Consider the following 27,845-nt stretch of genomic DNA (forward strand, 5'->3'; position numbering starts at 1 on the left):
CATTCATCATCCATCTCTCTTTCTCTTTTAGTGCCACTGTCTCTCTCTGACCATCACAATCTCCTCTCTCTCTCTGGTTCCCATTGCTATTGTTTTCATTCCTTTTCCTTTCATTGCCAGTTTCTCTCTCCCATAATCAATTTCTCCTCTCTCTTTCTCTCCCATTGGCAACATTCCCTATGTCTTCCACTATCGGTATCTCCCTGCTACCCCCTTTCAGCACAAAGAAGTGCAAATATGTCCACATGACAAGTTTTTTGGTGAGGAATGCAAAATGAGGATTGAGGCAGCTGGTTCCCCACTTTCCTTTCACAGTCTTTTAAAGAGATGTATATTCACCTTTTCATCTTTTTTGTGCTCAGACAGCAGCTTTTTTCAGCTGGTTCCCTTCTTTTTCCCATTAAATCATGGTGTACTGCTTACATAAAACGACTTCTGTAGATCAGTAAAGTTTTGCCTGTTTGTTTATAAACTGCTTGTCATTAACGTACCTTGAAAAACATACACAACTAATAAGTACACATAATATAAAGTTACAAAATCATGTACCATCCAAAGTAAGTTCATTTAACACTACTGCACACAAAAATGCAGGCTATGCAAAAAAAATTGCAATGCTTGATTTCCAAGTATAAAGAATTTTGTATGACAACATAATTTTTAGTATGGTACTTAAACTGCAAGGTGACACAACTGAATAATTTCCAGGTCAAGACAGGCTGTATAGATGTGAAGTGATGGAAAACATAGTTTGGTGACTTCAGAACCCTTGAGATGACCACAGAACCCTTGAGATGTGTTCACTACATCAGTTAAAACTACATTTATGCCTGAGACCAGATATTACATACATATTTTACCTGCTTAAATACAGTAATTTGGAACCTCTGGTAATGGATAATGGTATAAAAATTTTAAGGTTGCCCAAGAACACCATCTTAAGAATATGGTAAAAATTTCTACTATTTGCAATGAATAAAAATTATAGACATGGCCATCCCGACAACTGACATGTTCCGCACCCAGTGTGCAACTGACTATGAACAAATGGTGCTTTTAAAAGTCACCTAAGGCCCACCCTAGACCATATCTAATGCAAAAGAACCAACTGATTTGCTCAACTTGCCTGAGCTGGAGCAAGTGTGTAATGTTTAAATTTAGACCCTGTACTGTAGGATAGGTGCAGTATGCCCGTTCTTCCAATAGGTATAGAAATGATTGTTAGGTCAAGGTCTATCCAAAACACTTGATTCCTTATCTCTGTGATCAATAAAACCCCAGATATGATACCCTAAAAAATCACATTTTCGCACATTGCTTTTTCAGGCACATTGGTATCGTGCACTGTTGTAATGGACAAATTACCAGTTTTGTCTGTTAACAATCATCTTCATATCTACAAAAAGATTAAACAATACTTACCTTCACTTACTACTGCTTATAGCCACATATAAAAGACACACACTCCCTAGCTTTTGGAACTAAAAAGTACCTTCCTTGCTGAGAAGAGATAGATAGGTTCTAGATGGTTAAAATGGAAGAGCAGCTCACTCATCCCCTTGGATGAGACTGACCCAAATATGATAGAGTTTGTCTACTCTGATGCTGACTACACATAGGTCCCTCTCATCCTAGAATCTGATTGACTCGCTCTTTCTTTTTAACCTTTTAGAACCTATCCATCCTTCCTCCCCATGGGAGAAATTATTAGGCCCAAAAGCTAGGAAGTGTTTCACTTTTGCTTTTATCAGTATCTATCAGTAGCACAAATTGTGTGTGACACAGTATGAAGTGAAGGAAAACAGCTCAACATTTGATGTCAACAAAATTCTCTTCTTCTGAAGCATTTTTCTTGCCTTTGCGAGAGTGTATTTTATATCCCCTCTACTTTGACCTTTGTCAGTTATTTTGTTGCCCAAATAGCAAAACTCATCTACTGCTTACAGTGTCTCATTTTGTAATGTGATTCCCCGTGCTTCACCTGACTTAATTTGGTTATGTTCCATTATCATTGTTTTAGTTTTGTTGATAGTCATCCTACAAAATATTTTCAAGGCACAAACTGTCCCATCAAACTGGACTTCCAAGTCTTTTCCCATCTGACAGAACTACAATGTCATCAGCAGATCACAGAGTTCTTCCTCCTTCCCTGATACCTCCTGCCACTCATGCCAAGTAGATTGAATAATATGTAGGATCAGGTGCAACCCTGTCTCACTCCCATCTCAACTACCACTTTTCCCTTTCATGTCCATTGACTCTTATAACTACTGCAAGGCAGTTTTCTGTACAAGCTGTGGGTGGAGTCTTGTTCCCTGTATTTTATCCCTGATATCAAAGAATGCATTGTGGTCAAAATTTTTCTATAAATCTTTAACTGCTATAAATGTAAGTTTGCCTTTCATCAGTCTATCTTTTAACGTAAGTCGTAGGGTCAGTATTGCCCTCTTGTGTTCCCACATTTCTCTTGAACCTAAACTGATTTTCATTTATGTTGGTTTCTACCAGTCTTTCCATTCTACTACAAAGAATTCTTAATGTGTTATGCAACCATGACTTATTAACCTGATGATTCAATAATATTCACACCTGTCAGCAGCTGCTGCCTTTGGAATTCGAATTCTTCTTTAAGAATCTTTGCCTCAGTTATATATTTTACATACCAGTTGAAAAAGCTGTGTCATGCTATGTGTGGTGTCACCGCCAGACACCACACTTGCTAGGTGGTAGCTTAAATCGGCCGCGGTCCATTAGTACATGTTGGACCCACGTGTCGCCACTGGGTGATCGCAGACCGAGCGCCACCACACGGCAGGTCTCGAGAGACGTACGAGAACTCGCCCCAGTTGTACAACGACGTTGCTAGCGACTATACTGACGAAGCCTTTGCTCTCATTTGCCGAGAGACAGTTAGAATAGCCTTCAGCTAAGTTAATGTCTACGACCTAGCAAGGCGCCATTAGCCTTAGATAGCTTGTATCTAAAGAGTCGCACTTGTATCGCCACAATCTCCAGATGTCTCATCAAGAACGATGTATACAAAGGATGGATTAAAAGATAAGTACCAAAGGAGCTACGTACTTTTCTTTATAGCATTCATTAAGTCTCCTGTTTCAGACCTCACTCCATCCTTCGTGAGTTAGCGCGTGCATCTTGACCGCCTCTTTCAATTAGTGTACGTAGTGTTGGCAAGTCTGCCGACACTACACTATGTTCATTCATAGATATTAATAATTCTGAGGGAAAGTCATCTATCCCATGTGCTTTGTTTTATCTTTAAGTCTTTCAGTGCTCTGCAGAATTCTTCTTGCATTATCATTCCTCATATCTCATCTTCATCTGCTTCCTACTTCCTTTCCATAATACTGCCACCAAGTTCATTTCCTTTGTATAACTCTTTGATATGTTCTTTCCAACTTTTAAACTTCCTTTCATTGCTTGCTATTGGCTCGCCATTTAAACTCTTAATATTTGTACAGCTGTTATTCTTTTCGCCAAAGGTTTCTTTAATTTTCCTCTAGGCAGCATCTGTCTCTCCACAGTCAAGCATGCGCCTCCTCTAGCCGTTCGATCTGCCCCATTTTGCACTTTCTGTCACCCACATTTTTTATACAGCTGTATTCCCATTTGACAGCTTTATTTACTGCAATTTTATATTTTTTCATTTCATCAATTAAGTTCAGTATCTCGAGCATTAACCAAGGATTTCTGTTGAGCCTTGTCTTTTTGCCTATTTTGTCCTCTGCTGCATTCACTATTTCATCTCCCAAAGCTACCCATTTGTCTTCTATCATAGCGCTTCTTGTCTTTCATCAATCATTACCAAATGCTCTCTTTGATATTACTCACATGCAGTGGATGTTTGAATTTATGTATGCCTAGTCTTTCTTCCTTGTCTTCCATTTCCTACTAACAAATTCCAATCCCTCATAACAATTACATTTTTGTCTCTTTTAACAAATTCAATAATTTCTTTTATTTCATCATAAATTCTTTGTGTCTTTTCATTTTCTACAGTGCTAGCAGGCTTATACAATTTTGCTAATGTGTTAGGTGCTGTCTTTGTTCACTGTGCTGTTCTTAGTAGTTTTCGTATTTGCTTATCAGTCCTATTCCTACATGACTGATATTTGATTTTGTGTTGATTACTTTGTTTTCACCTGACCAGAAATCCTTTTCTACCTGCTACCCATCCATTACATTAGCATACTGCTCTCTCTCTCTCTCTCTCTCTCTCTCTCTCTCTCTCTCTCTCTCTCTCTCTGCAGTCTAGTTTTCTTGTAGTTTCCCACCCCTCCACCCGCATCCCCCAACTCGTTCCTTCATTTCATTGTGTGCCACACTTTAGTTGACTGAGTGGGCTGGTGTCACATTCCTATGCTGATCACTTGCTACCCTCCCTCTCACTGTAGCTGTTGCCCTCCATTGTCTGAAAGGTTCACAACAGTTTCAATATTGTTTATGTTCCCTTTGACCATTCAACACCTGAACTGTGTACTGAGTGGTTACCTTTACTTTTTTCATAGTTTCTATACGTTATGGATTTTTTTTAGTGCAGCTTATTAATTTGTGTCTCAATATAGCCTTTTGTGGTCCCCCACACCCACCCCACCCCTCCAGAATAAATTTCAGTCATCAGTTACAAATATATTTTTTTATTGTGCTTTACTGGTTTTGACAAATTAATTTGTCATCTTCAGAAACTTAATAGTGGTTTAGCAGATGTAAGTACCTTCTTCAAAGAAGCATAATGCCATGATGTTTCCAGAAATGCACTAAATACATAGCTGTCATTCAATTACTATAAATTGTCAATCTGTGTTTACAATAATTACATGCAATATGTACATTTCTGGACATTGTGGCATTATGATTCTATGAAGAAAATATTGACATCTGCTAAATCAGTACTAAGCTTCTGAAGATGACAAATCAATTTGTCAAAACTGGTAAAGCTTAATAAAAAAATATATTTGCAACTGATGACTGAAATTTGTTCTGAAAAACATACATACTACAGTCGCTGAAAATTACGACCAGGAATAAAAAATAGCCTTTTGTCTTGCACTCAGTGTTTGATTACATTTGGTAGATTATACAGTAACTAAACTCTCACATGAGCAGCATGAATTCTTATGATAGCCTGCTTTAAAATTTGTGCTGTATGCATGCACTCTTCCAAGTGTTACGTTGTAACTGATGGAATAAGCTTCATAATCAAGGATTGAGTTATGTATGTAGTTTCTCTTACTGTGCCAGCAAATTTTGTTTAGCAGTTTAAATTGACATGTCTGTCGTAAAGTGTTACTACTAGTGGGTTGACACAGGTTAAATGTCAATGCTGAGAAAATTTTTACTAGAATAGAATGTCAGATATCCGAATGTCAGTTGGGCTCATGTGGCCTTCTCTCCTAGAATCAATACTGAAATGCGGATGTTGACCACATTTAGAGTTCTTACTGCTGCCATTTACAATGTTTGTTTCTTATGTTCTGTTTTCCTACTTCTCCTCTGTCCCTTCTATATATTTATCCACATGAATTTATTTATTTCTCTGCAGATCTTATTTTTTACTTAATGGTGTACATCTGGGTGTTCTGCTGAGTTTGTATTTTCATTTTCCCCCTCAGTATTTTGATGACTGATGCAGTCGTCTTCTTCAAGTGCTGCAAGGTATGCTGTTATGTTTTCTTACTATCTGAACTCTAACCAGACTGTGAATTACTGTTGGTCTCAGGCTGATATTTGTAGCTGATTGTGAGTTAGACTCCTGACCCATTATGTCTTCTAACATTGTAGTTGTGTTTGCCTCAAGGTACTACACACACACACACACACACACACACACACACACACACACAAAATAGCAGGTGCACTTTGCGCACGCATTACCTATATGTCCAGCAGTTCGGACTACTAGAGCCACCAGGACAGTGGTCGTGTGTGTGTGTGTGTGTGTGTGTGTGTGTGTGTGTGTGTTTTCTCCTTTCTTATCTGAAGAAAGCTTTGGTCAAAAGCTTTGTGTGTAACAGTTTTTCATTGTGCCTGTCTGCAACTCAATGTGTCATCTTTATGGCAAATAACAATCTATCCTTTTCACAATTTTTTATATTAGAACAAGGAATGCTACATTTAAGATTCATACTTAGCTGGTGGACTTAGTTACTCAATTATACTGTTGTCCATATTTGTTCATTGTGTTCTTTGTTACTAACAATGCTTGCACATAACTGGCAGTTCTTGGAGGGTAAGTTTTGACATCTACACGACTACTCTGCAATTTACACTTAAGTGCCTGGGAGAGTGTTTCTCTGGCGTCTCACTCAAATAGTGCACAGGAAAAATGAACACTTAAATCTTTCTGTGGAAGATCTGATTTCTCTTATTTTATTGCGACGGTCATTTCTCCCTATGTAAGGCAGATTCAACAAAATATTTTTTCATTTGAAGGAGACGTTGGGTGACTGAAATTTTGAGAAAAGATCTGCCATAGTGAAAAACACCTTTGCTTTAATTATTGCCACCACAGCTTGTGTGTCACAACCATGAAACCCCCTCCCTGATATTCGAATAGTACAAAATGGCTGGCCCTTCTTTTAACTTTTTTGATGCCCTCTGTAGCCCTATTTCTTTTTTTGAGTAGTAGTGTGACCTCTGCAACTTTCCGGTCTTTAGGTACTGATCTTTCATCAAGCCACTGGTCATATATTATTGCTAAATATAAAGCTGTTATACCGGCATACTATAAAAGAAACCTAATGGGTATACAATATGGCCCAGAATAGTTGCCTTTGTTAAGCGATTTATGTTTCTTTGCTACACTGAGTCTATCCACTGATAAGCTACTTTTGTTGGCAGCTGTTCTTGATATGAATTCTGGAATGTTTACTTCATCTTCTTTGGTAAATAAATTTTGGAATACCGCATATAGTAAGTTCACTTTAATGGCACAGTCACTGGTAACATTACCACTGCTATCAGCACAGTGAAGGTATAGCTTATGTCTTACCGCTGGTATACTTTACATACAACCATACTTTACACACATATTGTTACATATGACCAGAATATATTTCAATTTTCTGCCAGATTTTTAGACAGTTTTGTTGTGGAACTGTTGAAAGGATCTCTCCTTGAAGTATGTGCAGAATTTTGCACTTCTGAAAAATATCACCAATCTTACAGATTTTGTGTTCCTTTAAATTTGGCATGCCTATTTCATTGAATCTGCAACAGTGTTCTGACCTGTTTTGTGTACCATGGGGGATCAGCTCTATCATTTGTTGATGTATTTTGTATAAGTCTCTCAGTTACTATCTATACTATAAAAATATATATATATATATATATATATATATATATATATATATATATATATATATATGTGTGTGTGTGTGTGTGTGTGTGTGTGTGTGTGTGTGTGTGTGTGTTTTGCTCATCTCCTCCTAAGCAACTGGACCAATTTCAACAGCCATCACTGTCAGGGTAAGAACCACATATGTATCATAGTTCAGGAGATATGACGACATAAACAATGAAATGCATGAAAAACTGCTGCACCATGTATGACATTTAATTTTATTACTTCTGTGCTACAAACACTAATAAATTTCGCAGGCAGTATCCACATAAGCTAAATGCTCCTACGAGACTGTATCATGGTACCATACGAGTTTATGAGATATGACGTCAAAAACACTGGGATGTGTAAAAAATTGCTGCATTGTGCATGAATTTTAAATTTATTTCTTCTTTGCTACTAACTCTATGCACAACACATTTTGTAGACAGTAACCACATGTGCTGCTGAATGTAACTACACAAATATATTGTTGTACGACACATATTTAAAGAGATATGACATCATAAACACGGAGGTACCTGATAAAGTGCTGCACCATGCTCAAAGTTTCAACACATTTGTTCTTTTACTATTCAGAACTCCTACAGTCAAGTTAAACAGAAATCCCTGACACCTGGCAGTGTTTTTGACAACTTTCATGTGCGAAGCACAAACAGCTGTAGGCAAAAATAGTCATCATCTATAGACTACGAAGAGACATTGCCACAGATATGTTTACAAAACTGCATTGCAGACACACGAGGCAAGTGCACCCAGCATACAGAAATGCTAATTTGGATATAGTACTGATACATTTTTACATATTGCATTCTATGACTCTTTATAAATTTCAGAGGTGTTGTCACAAATACATGGAAATGTTTTTTTTTTTTCGATTTTATGCTAAAAACACTGTTCATTTTTTTGTTTTCATTTCTAATAGAAAATTGGCAAAATGAATGTCGAGCAATGCTGAGTTTGTCAGCTAGTATGTTTTAGCAATGGATGTACATATGTATGCATGTTTCACACCCCCTCCTAAACCACTTGACTGATTTCTATCAAACATGATACACATATCACTTACTGTCTGGAAGGAATTGCTGTGGGGGTAAGAACTAACTACCTATCAATAGAGGTGGTACTGCAGGTGAAAAACAAGTGCCTTGATGCACCAATACATAGACTTTATTTTATCCAGTATTTGAGAGTCTATGTCTATGTCTACGTCTATGTGATTACTCTGCAATTCACAATAAAGTGCCTGGCAGAGGATTCAATGAACCACCTTCAAGCTGCCTCTCTACCATTCCACTCTTGAACAGTGCGCAGGAAAAATGAGCACTTAAATTTTTCTGTGCGAACCCTGATTTCTCTTATTTTATCGTGGTGATCATTTCTCCCTGTGTAGGTGTGTGCCAACACAATGTTTTCGCAATCAGAGGAGATAACTGGCAACTGGAATTTCATGAGAAGATCCCATCACAACAAAAAACACCTTTGTTTTAATGATTGCCACTCCAGTTCACATATCGTGTCTGTGGCACTGTCTCCCCTATTTCGCGATTGTACAAAATGAGCTGCCATTCCTTGAACTTTTTCAATGTCATCCGTCAGTCCTACCTGATATGGATCCCACACCGCACAGCAATACTCCAGAATAGGGCGGACAAGCGTGGTGTAAGCAGTCTCTTTAGTAGACCTGTTCTAAGTGTTCTGCCAATGAACCACAGTCTTTGGTTTGCCCTACCCACAACACTATCTATGCGATCGTTCCAATTTAGGTTATTTGTAATTGTAATCCCTAAGTATTTAGTTGAATTCACAGCCTTGAGGTTTGTGTGACTTATCGCATGGTTGAAATTTAACGGATTTCTTTTAGTATTTGTGTGAATAACTTCACACTTTTCTTTATTCAGTGTCAATTGCCACTTTTTGCACCATACAGATATCTAAATATCTAAATACAGATATCTAAATCATTTTGCAATTCATTTTGGTCATCTGATGACTTTACAAGATGGTAAATGACAGCATCATCTGCAAAATATCTAATAGGGCTACTCAGATTGTCTCCTATGTTGTTAATATAGATCAGGAATAATATAGGGCCTATAACACTTCCTTGGGGAACGTGGGATATTTCTTCTGTTTTACTCGATGACTTTCTGTCTATTACTACGAACTGTCACTTTCTGACAGGAAATCATGAAACCAGTCACACAACTGAGGTGATATTTCAAATCCACGCAATTCGGTTAGAAGACACGTTTGAGGAACGGTGTCAAAAGCCTTCTGGAAATCTAAAAATATGGAATCACTTTGACACCCCATCTCGATAGCACTCATTACTTCATGAGTATAAAGGGCTAGTTGTGTTTCACAATAACAATGTTTTCTGAATCTGTGCTGACTGTGTGTCAATAAATCATTTTCTTCGATGTAATTCACAATGTTTGAACACAGTGTATGTTCCAAAACCCTACTGCAAATCGACATTAGTGATATGAGCCTGTAATTCAGCGGATTACTCTCTTTTTGGGTATTGGTGTGACTTGTGCAATTTTCGAGTCTTTAGGTAGGGATAGGGAACTTCCTGTGAGTGAGCAGTTGTATATAATTGCTAAATATGGAGTTATTGTATCAGCATACTTTGAAAGGAACCTGACTGGTATACTATCTGGACCAGAGGCCTTGCCTTTATTAAGTGATTTAAGCTGTTTTGCTACACCAAAGATATCTACTTCTATGTTTCTCATCTTGGCAGTTGTTCTTGATTGGAATTCAGGAATATTTACTTCATCTTCTTTGGTGAAGGAGTTTCGGAAAACCATGTTTAATAACTCTGCTTTAGTGGCACTGTCATCAGTGAATTCACCATTGTTATCCTGCAGTGAAGGTATTGATTGCATCTTGCCACTGGTGTACTTTATGTATGACTAGAATCTGTTTGGGTTTTCTGCCAAATTCTGAGACAGCATATTGTTGTGATGATTATTAAAAGCATCTCGAATTGAAGTACGCGCTATATTTCGAACTTCTGCAAAACTTTGCCAACCTTGGCGATTTTGTGTTCTTTTAAATTTGGCATGCTTTTTTCGTTGCTTCTGCAACAGCAGTCTGACCCATTTTGTGTACCATGGGGGATCAGTACCATCACTTATTAATTTATGTGGTATATATCTCTCAATGCCATCGATACTATCTCTTTGAAATCATTCCACATCTTTTCTATGCTTACGTGATCAGATTGGGAGGAGTGGAGACTATCTCTTAAAAAGGTATCACGAGCATTTTTACCAGCTTTTTTTTTTTTTAAATAGTTGTACTTTACATTTCATTTTGATAGTTGTAGGCGTTGTGGTGTTCAGCATAGCAGCAGCTGCCTTGTGGCCGCTAATCCCTGTATTCATCATGATACTCCTTGTCTCTCCAGGATTATTTGTTGCTAAGAGGTCAAGTATGCTTTCGCAACCATTTACACTTAAAGTGGGCTCATGAACTAATTGTTCAAAATAATTTTCTGAAAAAGCATTCAGTACAATTTTGGATGATGTTTTATGCCTGCTGCCAGCTTTAAACGTATAATTTTTCCAGCATATCGAGGGTAGATTGAAGTAATCACTGACTATAATTGTATTAGTGGTGTACCTATTTGAAATGAGACTCAAGTTTTCTTTGGTAAACTACTTCTGACAGCAATAAATACTCCACCACCAACTGCATTTAATCTATCCTTTCTGAACACTGTTAGGTTGTTTGAAAAAATTTCGGCTGAACCTATTTCCTGCTTTAGCCATCTTTCTGTACCTGTAACTATTTGAACTTCAGGGCTTTTTATTAGGGCTTGGAGCTCTGGTTCTTTCCCAGCACAGCTACGACAATTTACAACTACAAAACCAATCATTTTTACAACTACCTTACTGTGTTGTACATGCCCCCTTTCTGTGGCTTCCCAGGTTCGATTCCCTGCGGGGTCAGGGATTTCCTCTGCCTTGTGATGACTGGGCGTTGTGTGATGTCCTTAGGTTAGTTAGGTTTAAGTAGTTCTAAGTTCTAGGGGACTGATGACCATAGCTATTAAGTCCCATAGTGCTCAGAGCCATTTGAATTTCTGTGGCTTCCTGAGATCCTTTAACCTAAAAAACCGCCCAGTCCCTTCCATACAGCTCCCACTACTCATTTAGCCACTTCCTGTATGTAGTGGACCTACTAAGCGGAACTGGGAAACCCACCACACGATGATGCAAGTCAAGGAATCTGCAGGCTACATGGTCACAGAACCGCCTGAGCTTCTGATTCAGACCCTCCACTCAGCTCTGCACCAAAGTACCACAGTTTGTTCTGTCGACAATGCTACAGATGGTGAGCTCCGCCTTAATCTCGCAAGCAAGGCTGGCAGTCTTTACCATTTCCGCTAACCGCCAGAAACCAGAGAGAATCTCCTCCGATCCAAAGTGACACACATCACTGGTACCGATATGGGCCACCATTTGCAGTTGGCTGCACCCTATACTCTTTATGGCATCCAGAAGCACCCTTTCCACATGCGGAATGACTCCCGCCAGTATGCATACGAGGTGCACAGTGGCTTCCTTCTCCTTCTTGGCAGCCATGTTCCTAAGGGCCCCATTACGCGCCTAATGTTGGAACTCCCAACTACCAGCAAACCCACCATCTTTGAATGCCCAGACCTCGCGGATGAGAAGCTTGCTATGGAACAGGGTGGATGACTGCATCCAGCTTAGAGACTTCGTCAGCCCTAGATAATGTGGTGTCACCGCTAGACACCACACTTGCTAGGTGGTAACTTAAATCGGCCGCGGTCCTGTAGTACATGTCGGACCCGCGTGTCGCCACTGTGGGATCGCAAACCTAGCGCCACCACAAGGCAGGTCTCGAGAGACTGAGGAGACCTCGTCCCCAGTTGTACGGACAACATAGCTAGCGATTGGATGTGCTAAGCCTTGCTCTCATTTGCCGAGAGATAGACAGTAGAATAGCCCTCTGCTAAGTTAAATGGCGACCACCTAGCAAGGCGCCATTTGTATCAGTGCCAATAGCTTACGAGTATGCAGGAGAGATGTATTCCAACAAGAGAATAAAGTTAAGTATTAAAAATGCTACGTATTTTTCTTTAGTGCATTTATAAGTCTCATGTTCCAGACTTCACGCCCGTCTGCGTTAGTCTTGCGTGCCCTATCGGCTACAGCATTGTGTCTGGGCTGTATGGTCTAGACACAACAGATAATGCCTGAAACCTGTTCATCAAACAAACTGGGGAGGCCCTACGATCAGCCCCTTTGAAAGTCTTTCACTGCCTGCCAGACATGGGAATGATCTCCTACTCGACCACGGGTGAGGGATCAACCTCATTGCAGGTAGTACCTGGGGTGGCCACAGCAGTGGACACGGAATGTGTTCAATGTCCCTCACATACCTACATCTGACCCTCCACAGTGATGCCTCTTGGCAGCAGCCTCAAGGTGTGTGACGGAAGCCAACACAGCCTGGAGCTATGAGCGAAGTGTCAACAAGTCAGCTCGCATCTGTACACAGCAATCACTCTGTAGATGGAGTGAGAGCACTTAGTGACTGGCAACAAACTTTATACATCATTTCAAACCTTTAAGAAATTTTTTGTTGTTGACAAACCCTACAAAATGATGAAAGGGAAAAAGTATATCCCTTACTTCATTTTCATTATTCACGGAGTAAAACTGCCACATGAAGCATGACATTTCAATTTAGTACTTCTTTACTTCTAATTGTATTCGTGACCCATTTTGCATACAGTATTCACAGATACCACCAAATCTACCAGCAAAATTATATCATCATGAAACACACAGTTCATAAGTTATCATGTCAGAAAACTGAGTTGCATGAAAAACTTTTGCTTCAAGCCTGACATTTAAATTTATTACTTCTTTATTACTAGCTCTATTCAAAACACATTTTACAAACAGTAGCCACCTATACCACTGGATGTACCTGCAAAATTATATCTGTTTTCAACACATCGTTCAGAAGTTATGATGTAAACACTGATATGTGTGCCACATCATGCACACTGTTTAAACTTATTACTTCTGTACTACTATCTCTATTCAAAACACATTTTGCAGACAATAACCATATATACCACCTGATGTATCCGCAAATTTATATCTTTTTATGGTACATAGTTCAGGAGATACAGTGCCATAAACATTGAGCCTCAAGAAAATGAAGCTGCAGGGCAAAATTCGCTAGAGATGCAGGTGAACTATGCATACAAGTATGTGTGAAATATATTTGACATGTGCATATGTGTGCAAAGCCAGAGATAAAAAACTGATCTTGAATTTGTAGAACAATTTCTGTCTAATTTGGTACACACATTAGTTATGATCTGGAAAGAAATACTGTGGAGGTAAGAACCACGAGTCTCCTATTAGGGGTTGGGTGATAATGTGGTGACAGAAAGGGGGGAGGAGGAGGAAATGAAATGACAGGGAAGGGAAATGGACAGAGAGTGAGGGGGGAGGAAATGGAATAAAAGAGAGAGGTGAGTAAGAGATTGGCAAAGGGGAAGGAGCAGGTGGAAAGAGTAGGGAGGAGCAGATTAATGGAGAGATGGGTAGGAGGAGATGGACAAAGACAGGAGCAGAAGATGGACAGAGAGAGGAGGGAAGAGGAGATGGATAGAGAAAGGAAATGCGAGGAGGTACGCAGAGAGAGGAGAAAGGACGACATGCACTAATAAGAGACTACTCTAAATAGATAACTATGCTGTGCCAGATACTCAGCTAGTTATTCTGTACAAAATCCACTAGCCTGTCTTATATTTAAAACTACTAATTAACATATGTTTACTTCATGATCAATTTATGTCATTTCCCAAGGCTTGGGCAAAAATTCTATTGAAATATTTTCTGTTTTGTCTCAAATGTTGAGTACCAATAATTAATTTAAGTTGAAAATCAAGACAGGACCATAAAGATGAAGCCACATTACAAACTTACAATGTATCATGGTGTTTAGTAATAAGATGTATTGTGTACTTCAATAGGTGTATCTTGGCCTGTTACTTTACAGACCTTTGAGTCTTTTTTTGCTTTTCAGACCCCACGTTGATACTCCATGAAACACTGAGAGAGTGCATATTTCAAGGAATGTCAATGGGGCTCTGAAAAACTAAAGAGCAGGCTTAGTGAACATCGAGAGCCAAGTTACAATTGGCTATATATAGAGGCATTAGACCAACAACAGTTCACAGTCTGGTTGAAGTCCAGGCAATGAATACACATAACAGCATAACTCACAGCACTCTGAGATGATGGCTGGGCCAGTCATCAAAATATTATGTGAAAATTGAAATATAAGCTCTACAAAACATCCAGAAATCATGCCGAGAAAACCTGATAGATCACTGTGTGTCTGACTGCTTGTCTTGTTTGTATATTCTCTATATATTTACCATTTTACATTGTTTTCTTCAGCTTGTTATCCTCTTTTTCCCTTCCTTTCTTTTCTTCTCAACCTTTGTTTTTTTTATGAATCTTATAGACATCTTTTGCTCTCATTTGTTGGTCCTTACTTATGTCTGTGTTGTTGAGCTGGTTATACACATTTCATTACGAATGTTCTAGATTTTGTACTTGCTTATTTCATTCTATTGTTCATTCCAAATTCTGCAGCATATATTAGATGTTCTTCCAAGCCAGAGCTCATCATGAGTTTTAGCTTATGGTATGTGCATGACTGTCAACTTTTTTTTTCTTGTCCACTATACCACATTGAATGACAGAATCACCTTTTGAATCAGTTTGAAATACATGATTTCTTGCTGTTTCATTTTCCATAAGTCTTATTTAGTTCCACCAGTTTTAGTGATTAAGAAATAGCAGCTTTTATTTATTGTACTGGCTTACTATTTTTGTTTTTCATGTCAACTTGTTAAGAGAAATGTTCAACTTGTATCAGGCTGCTGAAAGTCAATTTTATATTACAGTGGTAATTCTTGCAGTCTTCCTGCTGGCCTTGAAGCAATAGGTTTGACAGATGTGCGCAAGGTGGTGCGCCTGATGACTCTGACTGCAGCATCTCGCATTGAGTTACCTGGAAATCTTCCAGCATCTTCCACGTTTGAACCGTGGTCCGTCACGCCATGTGCTCCAGCTGTGACTACAGTGAAGCCCACTCTGCGATTTTCAGGAAATCTGTCTGGAGCAGCTGCAACGTGTTTGCACTATCTTAGTTCAGCCATTGCAGCACTTGCTACTACTGATAGTGATGCTTCTAGGCTTGTTGTCAATATGTGCACAAAGGTGAGGGGACTTTTAAATGTAATTCTGAGATTCTTGTGGCATTATATTTACCATCGTGCTGGGACCTGCTCTCACATTTGTTAATTGGTGGTACCTAGTTACTAACTAAACCATAGTATTCCTTATTTCCTTTAACCCTTTAACTGCTCTGAACGTGTTAATGTGTGCACCCTTTGTACCTGTCCCTGTGTGCTCTGAACGTGTTTATGCGCGCCACCAGTCCTGGTACTCTGAATGTGTCTACGCGTAGACACATTCAGAGTACCAAGTAGAAGGACTGGTGGCACGCGTAAACACGTTCAGAGCACATGGGGACAGGCACAAAGGCACGCGCATTAACACGTCCATAGCAGTTAAAGGGTTAACAGTCACAGAATTCATTTGTTCATCCCTATATGTAATAAGTGATATCTAGTTCTTGCAGCAGAGTGAAATCCATTTTTGAATTGAGGAGGATTAATGTTCAAATCTATGGCTGACCAAACTGATTTAGATTTTCACTTTATATAAATTCTGAAATAGTAAACTTGATAAAGCCCTCTCTTATTCTTTATGTCAGTGCTACATTTGTAATCTCTTTTGTGTCATCAACACATTAAAATTTATAATGCATCTTTGTTGTGAATACTTTTTCAGAAAATAACATAAATATTGTGCAAGGTGTTCATGTGAGGTGCAGAAGAGAGAAAGTTAGCACTCTCTACTCCAGATAAAACACTGAGTATAAATTTGAAACTGTTATTGTGGCTCATACACTAATGTTCAAATACTCACATCACAAATAAAGCTAAATGATGCATTATTTCTGTATATTATGTTGATGTAAATTAGTTATGTGGTTTTTCTTCCTTGTATTGTGTTACAATAAATTAATTTGATACAAAGCACTTCAGATAAACCAATATAGTAGAAAGTGGGAGAAGTGAGGAATACATCATCTGCCAAGAAGTGTTTATTGAAATATAACCTTATCATATGTGGTATAAAGAATCATCTGTAGCACCCTTTTACACCATCATAAACCATTTTTCCATTAAACTGTAGGTACACACCCAACATTGGTCAGACTGTATCACCCATCCAAGTTCTCTAGTCATGCACGTCACCTTACTGTGCCTGAACAACAGTATAAATAAAGTAAGGGAACTTCTGGCATAATGTAAATAATTTAGGAGGAAAGGAAACAAATAGCAAAATTGCAGGAGCATAGAGTTGTTGACAGGCACACACAAAAGAGAAAGAGAAATTGTTTGATTTCAGGATATAAATCCTTCAATGTGATAGATTAGAACTTTGGGAAGGAGGGGTGGCAGGTACACAGACTAAGCACATGATAAACAGTTACTGGAACCAGTAGTGAGGTGCAGCACACAATAAAGGTGGTGTGGAGGGGGGGGGGGGTGAAGGGGTTAAGCCAGAGGATGGGGCAACTGTTGTGTAGAGAGTGTGGATGGTGGGTCAATGGAGACTGAGGTCAGGAGGATTACAAGAGTGAAGGGTATGTTGCAAATATAACTCACATCTGCCTAGTTCAGAAAAGCTGAGGTTGGTGGAAAGGATCCAGATGACCTGTGTTGTAAAGCAGCCATTGAAATAGAGAATGTTGTGATCAGTTGCATGTTCTGTCACTGGTTGATCAACTTAGTTCTCAGTCACAGTTTGGTAGTAGCCATTCATTCTGGTGGACAGCTAGTTGGTTGTCACACATAAAACACTGTGCAGCGATTGCAGCAGAGTTGGTAATGACGTGGCTGCTTTCACAGTGGCCCTGTGGTGGGATGGGCTGGAACAGGAAGTGCTGGGTGGATGGATTGGGGTAGGTCTTACTCCTGTATCTTCCACAGTGATAAGACACGTGTGGCATGGGATTGGTATTGAAAGTGGCATAAGATTGGACCACCCTTTAGGAGGGTACAAAGGATCTTGGATTGGGTGTCCCCCATTTCCATGCTTGACAATTGATGATCAAATCCCTGGTGAAGAATATGGTTCAGTTGTTCCAGTCTAGGGTGGTACTGTGAAGGATACAGTTCAGTTGTTCCAGTCTGTGGTGATACTGGTTGATGATGAGGCAGCTTGTGGACTAGGTGTGGGAGACAGCACCTGTTCGTGAAGGCCCTCGTGAGACCTCCAGCTTCTTGGACAATGGAATCCCTGTCACTGCAGTTATGCAGTCCATGATTGACCGGGCTATATGGGAGTGATGTTTTGGTGTGGAAGTGGTGACAGCCATTGAAGTGGTGGTTAGTGTGCATAGTCTGGACAGAGGTGTAGATGGAGCCATCAAAGATGTGGAGGTCAGTGTGCAGGAAGGTGGTACATTGGGGATGGGGAGAGAAGGTTGTGAGCAGTGGTGGTGGCGGCAGATTGCATACAGGCAATGTGGCACTGCAGCACCCCCTATTTCCACTTATTATCAATAACATTTAATATAATGAGATGCTTTTTTTTTAATTTTTTCTTTATACTTGTACGATATATAATCCTTAAGTGTAATGTCAGTAGCTATCCTCCAGTTTATAAAAGAGAGAAAATAATCTATGTATAGGAGTTACGTGTTTGATTGTTGTGCACTGTAGGCATCGACATGCGAGGCTTTGAAGGACAGAGGACACTGTCACTCCTGAAGTGCCCGCCCCGGTGTGCTTGTGGAAGGAAGCTTTCATTTACTCCACATTTTTAATGCTTCAAAACAGTGTACCATATTCTTGAAGGTTTTCACCTATTCTATTTGATTCTTTTTTTTTTCGGTTCTTTGCTTTTAAAGAAAACCTCAACCATCACCGTGCATTCTCAAGAAATAAGTTCTGTGACTGTAAGTGCACTTAAACAACTTAAATTTTCACAACTCTCTCTCCATGAAAAAATTGCAATTAAGAAAAGAGGCATTTGATAGTCTAATGTCTCAGCCAGTAATCAACAACAATGTGGAATATATTTGTTGCATTTAACAGTGAGCAATACTGGAAGTATTACTCAAAATGCAAGAATACGTTTCTCTCAAATTCTGACTTTTCCTACAGTCTTCTCAAAATCACACAATGTGTGTCCTTCTCAAGAAGCATTTGGAGATCGGTGTTACACAACCTTCCTCTACAACATGGAACTTAAACATACAGACCATAAACTGAGATCACAAAAATTTACAATCTTTAAAAAACTGCCTTACTAAAATTCAGACATCAAATGCATATCCAACCATTGCAGAAGAAACAGGAATCTTAAAATACTCGAATAATGATAAATTCAGGATTTAGGAGGGGCTTTTTCATTAGATTATGCCTCATATTGAAATAATTTACAACTAAATACAATCTCTATAAATAAGTGTGTTTAAAGATAATGAATAATATAACAAATGTCAAAATTGATATTTTAGAATTAAGGTACTGGGAGAATTGTTCAAAGACATTCATGGCAGAAACTAAGGTAGTGTGTAACCTTATAGGTGTTGATATAATGGGGAGATATTCTTCCACTAAACACTTACAGCTGCTAAATTTTTCAATAAGAAATGCTCCACTGATTTCAAGAATAAACATTTAGATCTACATCCATGCTCTGCAAACCAATGCAAAGTGCATGGCAGAGGGTAAGTCCCATTGTACAAGTTATTGATGTTTCTTCCCATTCCATTCACATGTGGAGAGCGGGAAGAATGATTGTTTGAATACCTCTGTGTGTGCTGTAGTTATTCTGATCTTATCCTCACAAACTCTATATGAGCAATACATAGTGGGTTGTAGTATATTCCTGAGGCATCATTTCAAGCCAGTTCTTGAAACTTTGTTAGGCCGTGTCCTACGTAAGCAACAGAAGCGAGCGACAGCGCGTGACAACTTCAGGCGACAACAAAACACAACCGCAGGTGTAATTACGGAAGTGTCCTATATGAGCGACATCTGTGTCGCTGCCTGTGTCCCGCTGCAACTGGCGACATTTGAATTCAAATGTGTTTGAATATTGTCGCTGCAGCATGTGTGACACAGAGCGACAGCCACGTGTCTTCTTGGCAAAGCAGTGGAGTGGATGTGATGGCAGCTATGAAATACTTAAAATCCGATTTTAAGAAAACTATTTAGTGAAAATATTTGATTCTTCCGCAACCTATAGCTTGATATCATTAAATGATAAAGGTCAGAATTTATTTTCGTTATTCGTCATAGTTACTGTGCCGCATGAAATTGAATACATGGCTGCACGAAATTTTTAAGAATCTACAGAGGTGAAATCACATTATGTAGACTTTCTGTATAGTTCATTTAAGGCCATACATTATTGCGTATGAAATGTAACCAATATATCTAAATTTTATTTAAAGTTGAGACTGGGATGATATCTCTTTTCATTCTTGAAATATTGGTTATTATATCCTCAGACGGGTCGCTCACTGCACATCCAAACCTTTCCTGCGCTTCGGGAATCAAGTGGTCGTAAAAATTGTCGTATCTCATAAAAGGTTCAGGATATCGAAAAGACAAATTTTGGAACTGACAGCACACAGAAAGGACTATTTTATCATATGATTAACATTCAATACGCTTTTGTAAATGTGTGAGCAGAGAAAAAAAAACTCCCTATAACTTACACTATGAGGTTGTGTATAAATTTTCATAGCCAAACAAAGGGAGAGAAACAGGTAAACGGGATATCAAAGTGACCAGCATGAGGTATAATTTGGCATGAAAATATTTAACTGCTTGAAAGTAATCAGGGTAATGAATGAAAACTTAATTAATAAGCTAAGGAAAAATTGAAATATTTCACGAAAAGCTGCTGTAAATGAAATGTCAAAAATGTCATCTGTTCAAGACCTAGCTATTTTGAGCATAAAAAGATACATTGGTGGGGTAATTAAATGTCAAAAAGGCTTCCTCCAAATCAAGTATGTTAGGAACGCAAACGAGGGGTCAGTAAGATCATGCTTTCTGAATAAAACTTGAAATTGAAAGATGGAAGAAATCAGTCAAATATTTTATGAAATGATCTGTGTAAAAGAAATAAGTAGATCAGAAAAACGTTCTATGTGCCTTTGTATGATGCTCAAAATCATGAACAGAAAAGAGGTGCACCAAACGTTTCCCTAATATTTTTTATTTCATACTTTTAGACAAATCATTACACAAAACGTTTGATTTTCTTTTCAAAAATTTTGTAAGCTTTACTTTAACAGACTATTTAGAGTAATTGAAACACTTGGCTTTAGCACTGACTGCTGATAAATTACGTTCGCCTCATAAAATATCTGTAAAATTTCATGGTTCATTGTAATTTATTAGGAATTAAACGTGTGTGATATATTGTGATAAGTGTGAAGATCAAGTTCTCTGGCAAGACCTTAAAAATATACTTAGTGTTGCAGTGTAAACAGTATACATAAAACTTAGTATACAGAATCATAACTGAGTCAGTAAAAATATAAGAATGTCTGGGAATCGAACCCAGGACCTCTCCTTTAGCTGTAATTAAGAACTGTATACGCTACCCCTACACCACAGTTCACTGGTATCAAACTGTATGTTTATGTTTGCATTTAGCGTAGTTAGTCATGTAATCGTCATTCCTCCACATTTATTGGCTGTTAAAAGTTCTTGATCATGTAATAAAAAAAAAAAAAATTCCTATTTAATTGATTGATGAGATAGTCAATTGCTCCTCTGCTCATTCATGTGTATTCAAAGAACTTGTCTGGTGATCTTCATAGTTCACGACACTTATGAAATTCTCCATGGAGATTCCTCCCTTTGTAAATTTCATGCACAGCGTTCCTTTTTGCTTTATTTTCTTAAGTATGCCTAATTCTGTAGCCTTACTCTCCAGCTGCAGTATTCTACAGGTTAAGGGCGCCATTTTATAGAAATAGCTGGTTGGCCCTTAAGCAGCCATCTTGTAGTGCGACATGGTCGCTCGCACGCAGGACACCCAAGGTTTTTGCCCAGTGTTACTGCTTGTCGCTGGAGTGTCGCGTATTCAGGAGTCGCTCGCTTGTGTTGCTCATGTAGGACACAGCCTTAGTAGACTTTCTCAGTATGGTTTACATGTATATTCAAGAGTATGCCAGTTCAGTTTCTTCAGTATCACTGCAACACTCTCCCATAAGTCAAACAAACCTGTGACCATTCGTGCCGCCCTTCTCTGTATACATTCAATGTCCCCTGTTAGTCTTATTTGGTACGAATTCCACACACTTGAGCAATCTTCCAGAATGGCTCACATGAGTGATCTTTACCCATAACTAAGCCTGGTGATCTTTCCATTTCACATCCCTACAGAGCGTTACACCAAGGTATTTGTATGAGTTGGCCAGTTCCAACTGTGAGTCATTGGTGTTATTATCATAGGATACATCTTTTCATTTTGTGAAGTGCACAGTTCTACATTTGTGAACATTTGAAGCAAGTTGACATTGCCAATTTTTGCACCATTTTAAAATGTTATTAAGATCTGACTGAAAACTTATGCAGCTTGTTTCAGACAGTACTTCATTATAGGTAACTGTATCATCTGCAAAAAGTCCAAGGTTACGATTAATATTCTCTGCAAGATTATTAGTATACAACATAAACAGAAAGGGTCCCAACACACTTCTGTGGGACACATCTGAAGTTACTTCTACAGCTGACAATGACTCTATCCGAGGTAACATGCTGTGTCCTCCCTACCAAAAAGTCCTCAGTCCAGTCACAGATTTCACACGTTACCCCATGTTATCGAACTTTCAATAATCAGCACAAGTGTGGTACTGAGTAAAATACTTTTCGAAAATTAAGAAATACTGCATCTACCTGACTGCCTTGATACCAAAGCTTCCAGTATGTCATGTGAGAGATGTGTGAGTTGCGTTTCACGTGTTTGAACCTCATTATGTCTGAGCTCAGAATATGTTCTAAGATTCTACAACAAATTTGTATCAAGGACATTGGATGGTAGTTTTATGGGTCACTTCTACTACCCTTCTTATAGATGAGTGTGACCTGTGGTATTCTTCCAACTATTGGGCACAGTCTTTTGTTTGAGTGATCTATGATAGATTATAGTCAGAAGTGGGGCTAACTCAGCTGCATATTCAGTATAGAATCTGATAGGGATACCATCGGGCCCTGGAGCTTTGTTCAATTTGATTATTTCAGCTGTTTCTCAACACCATTGACGCTAATAGTTGTATCATTCACATTTTCAATGGTACAAGGATTAAACGGGGGAAATTCTCCGGCAGAAGAGAGATTACTGACACTGAAGCATATCCTATAACTGGCAAAGCAGGCTTGAAACTTAACTAAAAGTATTCTATTTAGGTCTGATATTTATGAATACTAGAAATTAATTGAGCTGCTGAAATTTATCTTGGAAAATGTTCTACATGATGTCCTTAATAAAACTGTGAAAAAAATCCTCAGGTCCGTTCCCATGACTACATCATAGGCAGAATGCTGGTTTTTGATAGTAAAAAGAATAAAAGCTTTTATAAGATGGACTATGAATTTGGAAAGACTCGATGTGTTTGCAGCTATTTCAGCAAAGAAAAATATCCTGATTTATCACACAGAGATCAAGGGAAAACATTATTAATCTTTTTGCACAAATTAAAATAAGAATAGATTTCATTTTAAAATAAATCAGTCATGCTTGTCATTTTTAAATGAATCAATCATGCTTGAACTGTAGTGGTTTAGGTTACAGTAAGTTAATCTGTGGAGTTCGATGTTTTAGGATTTTATCAAGTATGTGTTGCCTTCTTTGTTTTTCAGCCCCTTTATTGTGCAGTTACAGATACATGAATTGTATAGGTTTAATGTCATCTTTTGCAACTTAATTATAGCTTTATTAAGACCAAAAACGTTTTATTCTAAAGCACCTTTAGAAGTTAGTTTTTTTTGTCTATATCATTCGTCCTGTTCTTCCATGTATATGTTGGGATGACAGTGGTTCTCCACAACACTCAAAAATGTGAATATGTTTTGTGTTAGTGAAAGTGTTGTGTGTTAAAATCTAACACACATATGTGGAAGAACAGGAAGAGTGAAGTAAACAACAAAAGAACATGACCACTGAAGATGCTTTAGAATAAAGCGAAATGGATTTGGTCTTAATTAGATTTTTATTGAAATTTTAACCTATACAACTTGTATTTTATCAAGTTTCTGAATAAATTTTCATTCTTGTTTCCTTTTACACAGTTTTAAAAGAAATACTAAAAATTTTCTGGAGCAAAGTCCCCACTGATTTTAGCTATGAGCCACCACTGGTATTGAGGTTTTGGAGAAATGAGACCGAGCGAGGTGGCGCAGTGGTTAGCACACTGGACTCGCATTCGGGAGGACGACGGTTCAATCCCGTCTCCGGCCATCCTGATTTAGGTTTTCCGTGATTTCCCTAAATCGTTTCAGGCAAATGCCGGGATGGTTCCTTTGAAAGGGCACGGCCGATTTCCTTCCCAATCCTTCCCTACCCCGAGCTTGCGCTCCGTCTCTAATGACCTCGTTGTCGACGGGACGTTAAACACTAACCACCTTTTGGAGAAATGAGGATTGAGTGTCTTCCAGTCACATATGGAGTGCAGGAAGAATGACTGCATAAATATGTGTATGCATGCTGTAATTAGTGTAAACTTGTCTTAACAGTCTCTGCAAGCATGATAAATATTGGACTGAAATATATTTCCAGTTTCTTCACTTAAGACCGCTTCTTGAAACTTTGTCAGCAGATATCATGGGATAATTGTGTGTCTTTGAACATGCTGTAATTAGAGTAATCAAGTCTTTGAAATCTCTGCAGGGTGACAGGCAGTGTATTTCTAAATTCTACACTTAATACTGGTTCTTTAAATGTTGTAAGTAAGTTTTTGTGCAATAAGTGTCATCTGTTTCAGAGTATGTACCAGTTCAGGTTTTTTCATTGTTTCTTTGATTCTCTACTGTGAGTCAAACAAACCTTGTGAGCATTCATGCTACCCTTCTTTGAAAATGTTAGTGTTATTTGATGTTGGCCCCACTCGCTTGGCTGTTAGTTTAAGATGGATTGCACAAGTGTTGTGAAGCAGTCTCCTTTTTAGATTGTCATTATATTCCGAGTGTCCTGCAAATGAACTGAATTCTGCTACCTTCATCACACTGTGATTGAGTCTTTGTGATCATTCTGTTTTTACCCCTACAAATTGTTACATCCATGTATTTATATGAGTTGACTGATTCCAACTGTAACTCTGATATTGTAGTAATAGAGTACTACTTTTCTGCATTTTGTGGACTTCAGACTTTTACATTTCTGTTCATTTAAAGCAAGTTGCTGATACATGCACTGTACGTTGAGCAAGGCACAGCACTGTCATTGGTTAATGGCCAGTGACCATTGTTGTATATTTTAAGAAGTTAAATGAAAATTTCCCCAAAAAGAGCTTGATCCAAAGTACAGGTTCTATCCATTGATCCACTTCTGATAATCCTTCCCACCCCCAAACTGCATGTACTTATGAACATGGATCAAGATAATTGTAATAAGAAGTTGTTCAAGCAACAATCACACCTTGAAGTTTATTTAGGAGAAAATACAACGACGGTTTTCCCTCGCTTGGTGCTATTGTGAATAGTATCACAGATGAGCAGTTTACTTTTCATCTATATCACACTATGGCTAACAATCAAAAGAGCAAATTCTTTTCTTTCATCTCAAGAGCCACAACATAAAAGATCAGGTGCGCACTTCAGAACTCCTAGCACATTGTATGTATGCAGTCGGCAGATGGGAATTGATATCTTTGGTGTACAGCAAGCACATACTCAACAAAATATAAAAAAAATGTACTACAGGACCAGAGGTGCATGCCTCGGTAAACTCAAGGTTCCATAGGTAACTGCAGACATTTTCCATGAAGTCACTGACTGCCTTTTCACACAGTGACATAAATGTATTAACAGTTATGGCAATTACTTTTGAAATAATAAACAGCTTGCTTACCTTTTTTTTTTACCTCTGTTTGATTTTCATTTGACTACCACTTATCATTTCATTGATGTGTTAAGTGATAATATTTAATATGTGTTGCCAACTGTCTTCTCTGTGTTTACAGGAACTATTAAGTGCAGCTCTTAGGAAGCAGCCACTTGGAGTTGAAATATCAGCGAATTTTGCAGTCACTCAATCTCTGGTTGGTCTCTTGTCATCAAATGGAGGTTCTTCCCTTGTTGAAAGTGTGAAAGGTTGGTTCAAAACTTAAAATATTTCAGATACATAATGTGAATCCCCTGACAAATTGAGCAGATTAAAAACAGATTTTATTTCCCCATTTCTTCTTGAAAGTTCAAGAGATTTCTCATTTTCAACCCTGTTCATATTTTAAATGTGCACTTTTCTTTAGAAACCCAGTAAAGTGTGGATGCATTATAGCTATAAGACTATTGACAGAGGGAACAGGTTATAGCTTTTGCAAAAGACAAAAATCTAATAATTCCAAAACTGATGAACAGGGTGGTGTGAGAATTAAGAAATGCTTCAACAGTTATTTCTAAAAAATTTGTTTTAAGTTGCTCAACACAATACAAAGTATACTGATTTCTTGTAAAACTAGTCCAAATATAGTAAATACTATCATTAATTGATTTAAGAATTATCCAAAAAAAGTACATAGTCACCACTTGAGTTCTAAAGTGCTGAGTAGAACTACCTGAAGGGCCAGTGAGAGGAAGTGTGTGATGCACAGCAAGGTTGAAAGAAATGCAGCATGCAGCTTTTATTTGGTGGTTGACATCAACAGGTCAACCGCAGCTACAAACTTCTGGTGCCACCTTGTGTTGCTTGTGGAGGTATGCATCAGTGAAGATTACAGGGTGTTCTGAAATTCCCATTACAGACTTCTAGGACTTGTACAGGGGAGTGAATACATAATATTTTCAATAGAAACCCTTGTCTGGAAACATACCATTTCCATTATACAACAGTTTCAGTTCAGATGTTTAACTTGTTCACTTCTGATTGAGGAACTGAATTAGGTGTGACATAGTACAGTTACTAGGTAACAAATCGAAACGAAACATAAGGAAACATCCATATATCACTTAAGCACACTTGTTTGTATTAACACTTAAACATTACATATCTACAATATTCCAAAACAATAAAAAACCCAGCACATACAGAACAGTACTGACGCATTGCAACAGCAGCTCGATGTGGCAACCACCAACATTGTTACAGACAATGTACGTGTGAAGTATGTTTTGGTACACTCTCTCCATCCCAACTCGTGTCACTTCAATTTCTACTGTAGTGCCCAGAACTCATGCCAGCAAATCTTCCTCTGACTTTACAGAAGACTTGTAAATTAAACTTTCATTATTTCACCACAAGAAGTAGTCCATATGAGTTAAATCTGCCGACTGCAATGGCTACACTGTTGGACCACCTCGGCCTTTCCATCTTTCCCCATATCATCTGTTGAGATGTCTCCGAACCACACATGAGAAGTGAGATGGTGCACCATAAAACCGAAACCACATTTCCTGATGGACTTTCAGTGGCACAGCTTCCAAGAATGGATCCAGTACGTTCTGTAGGAAGATCAAATATGCAGGACCAGTTAGCTTGAGTGGAAGGACAGATGACCCAATCACTTCTGAAGTGAAACCATTGTAGAATGGAAACGGTACATTTCCAGACATAGGTTTGTATTCAAAATATTATGTACACACTCCCCTCTACAAATCTTAGAAGTTTGTAATTTCTGAACACCCTGTGTATTTGGTATCTACCTCACTGTTTTGCAAACGGTGATACATAGAAACCTAACATGACTGCTGCTATTAGACTGAATGGTATAAAGCATTTCTTGGAACTTGACAAATAAAGTCATAGATTATTTCAATGACTAAATTGCTTGTGCATTTTATTTTATTGGCTTGGATGATGTATGTGTTTATGTCACTTTGTCTACCATTTCAGATCTGCTGCATAGTGGTGGCTCAAAGTCTAATACACAATTTAAAAAATGGTCAATGAAAGAGTTGTTTCAAAATTGTTCAATAATTTTTCATTATTGTCCACTTGATGCACTGTTGAATAGTTATGGTGCAAATAGAATGTTTGCTTAAAATAAAATTTGTATTTATGACTTTTGTCAGTTTTTAAAGTTGAATATAAAACTCACCCCTTTCCCAACTTCATAGTCGTTCAGTCTCTGTTCTACATAGGTATTAATA

General features: G+C 38.3%; 1 protein-coding gene across 1 annotated transcript in view; it reads left to right on the forward strand.

The window, feature by feature from the left end:
- The window catches only part of LOC126198416 (probable E3 ubiquitin-protein ligase HERC1), a 747,204-nt gene that overhangs the window by 507,091 nt on the left and 212,268 nt on the right, over positions 1-27,845 (forward strand). The window contains exons 47-48 of the mRNA XM_049934719.1: positions 15,339-15,654; positions 25,721-25,850. Of these exons, the coding sequence (XP_049790676.1) occupies positions 15,339-15,654; positions 25,721-25,850 (446 nt within the window). The remainder of the gene's footprint in view (positions 1-15,338; positions 15,655-25,720; positions 25,851-27,845) is intronic.

This window comes from Schistocerca nitens, chromosome 8 (genome assembly GCF_023898315.1).
Source record: "Schistocerca nitens isolate TAMUIC-IGC-003100 chromosome 8, iqSchNite1.1, whole genome shotgun sequence".
NCBI classification, from domain to species: domain Eukaryota; kingdom Metazoa; phylum Arthropoda; class Insecta; order Orthoptera; family Acrididae; genus Schistocerca; species Schistocerca nitens.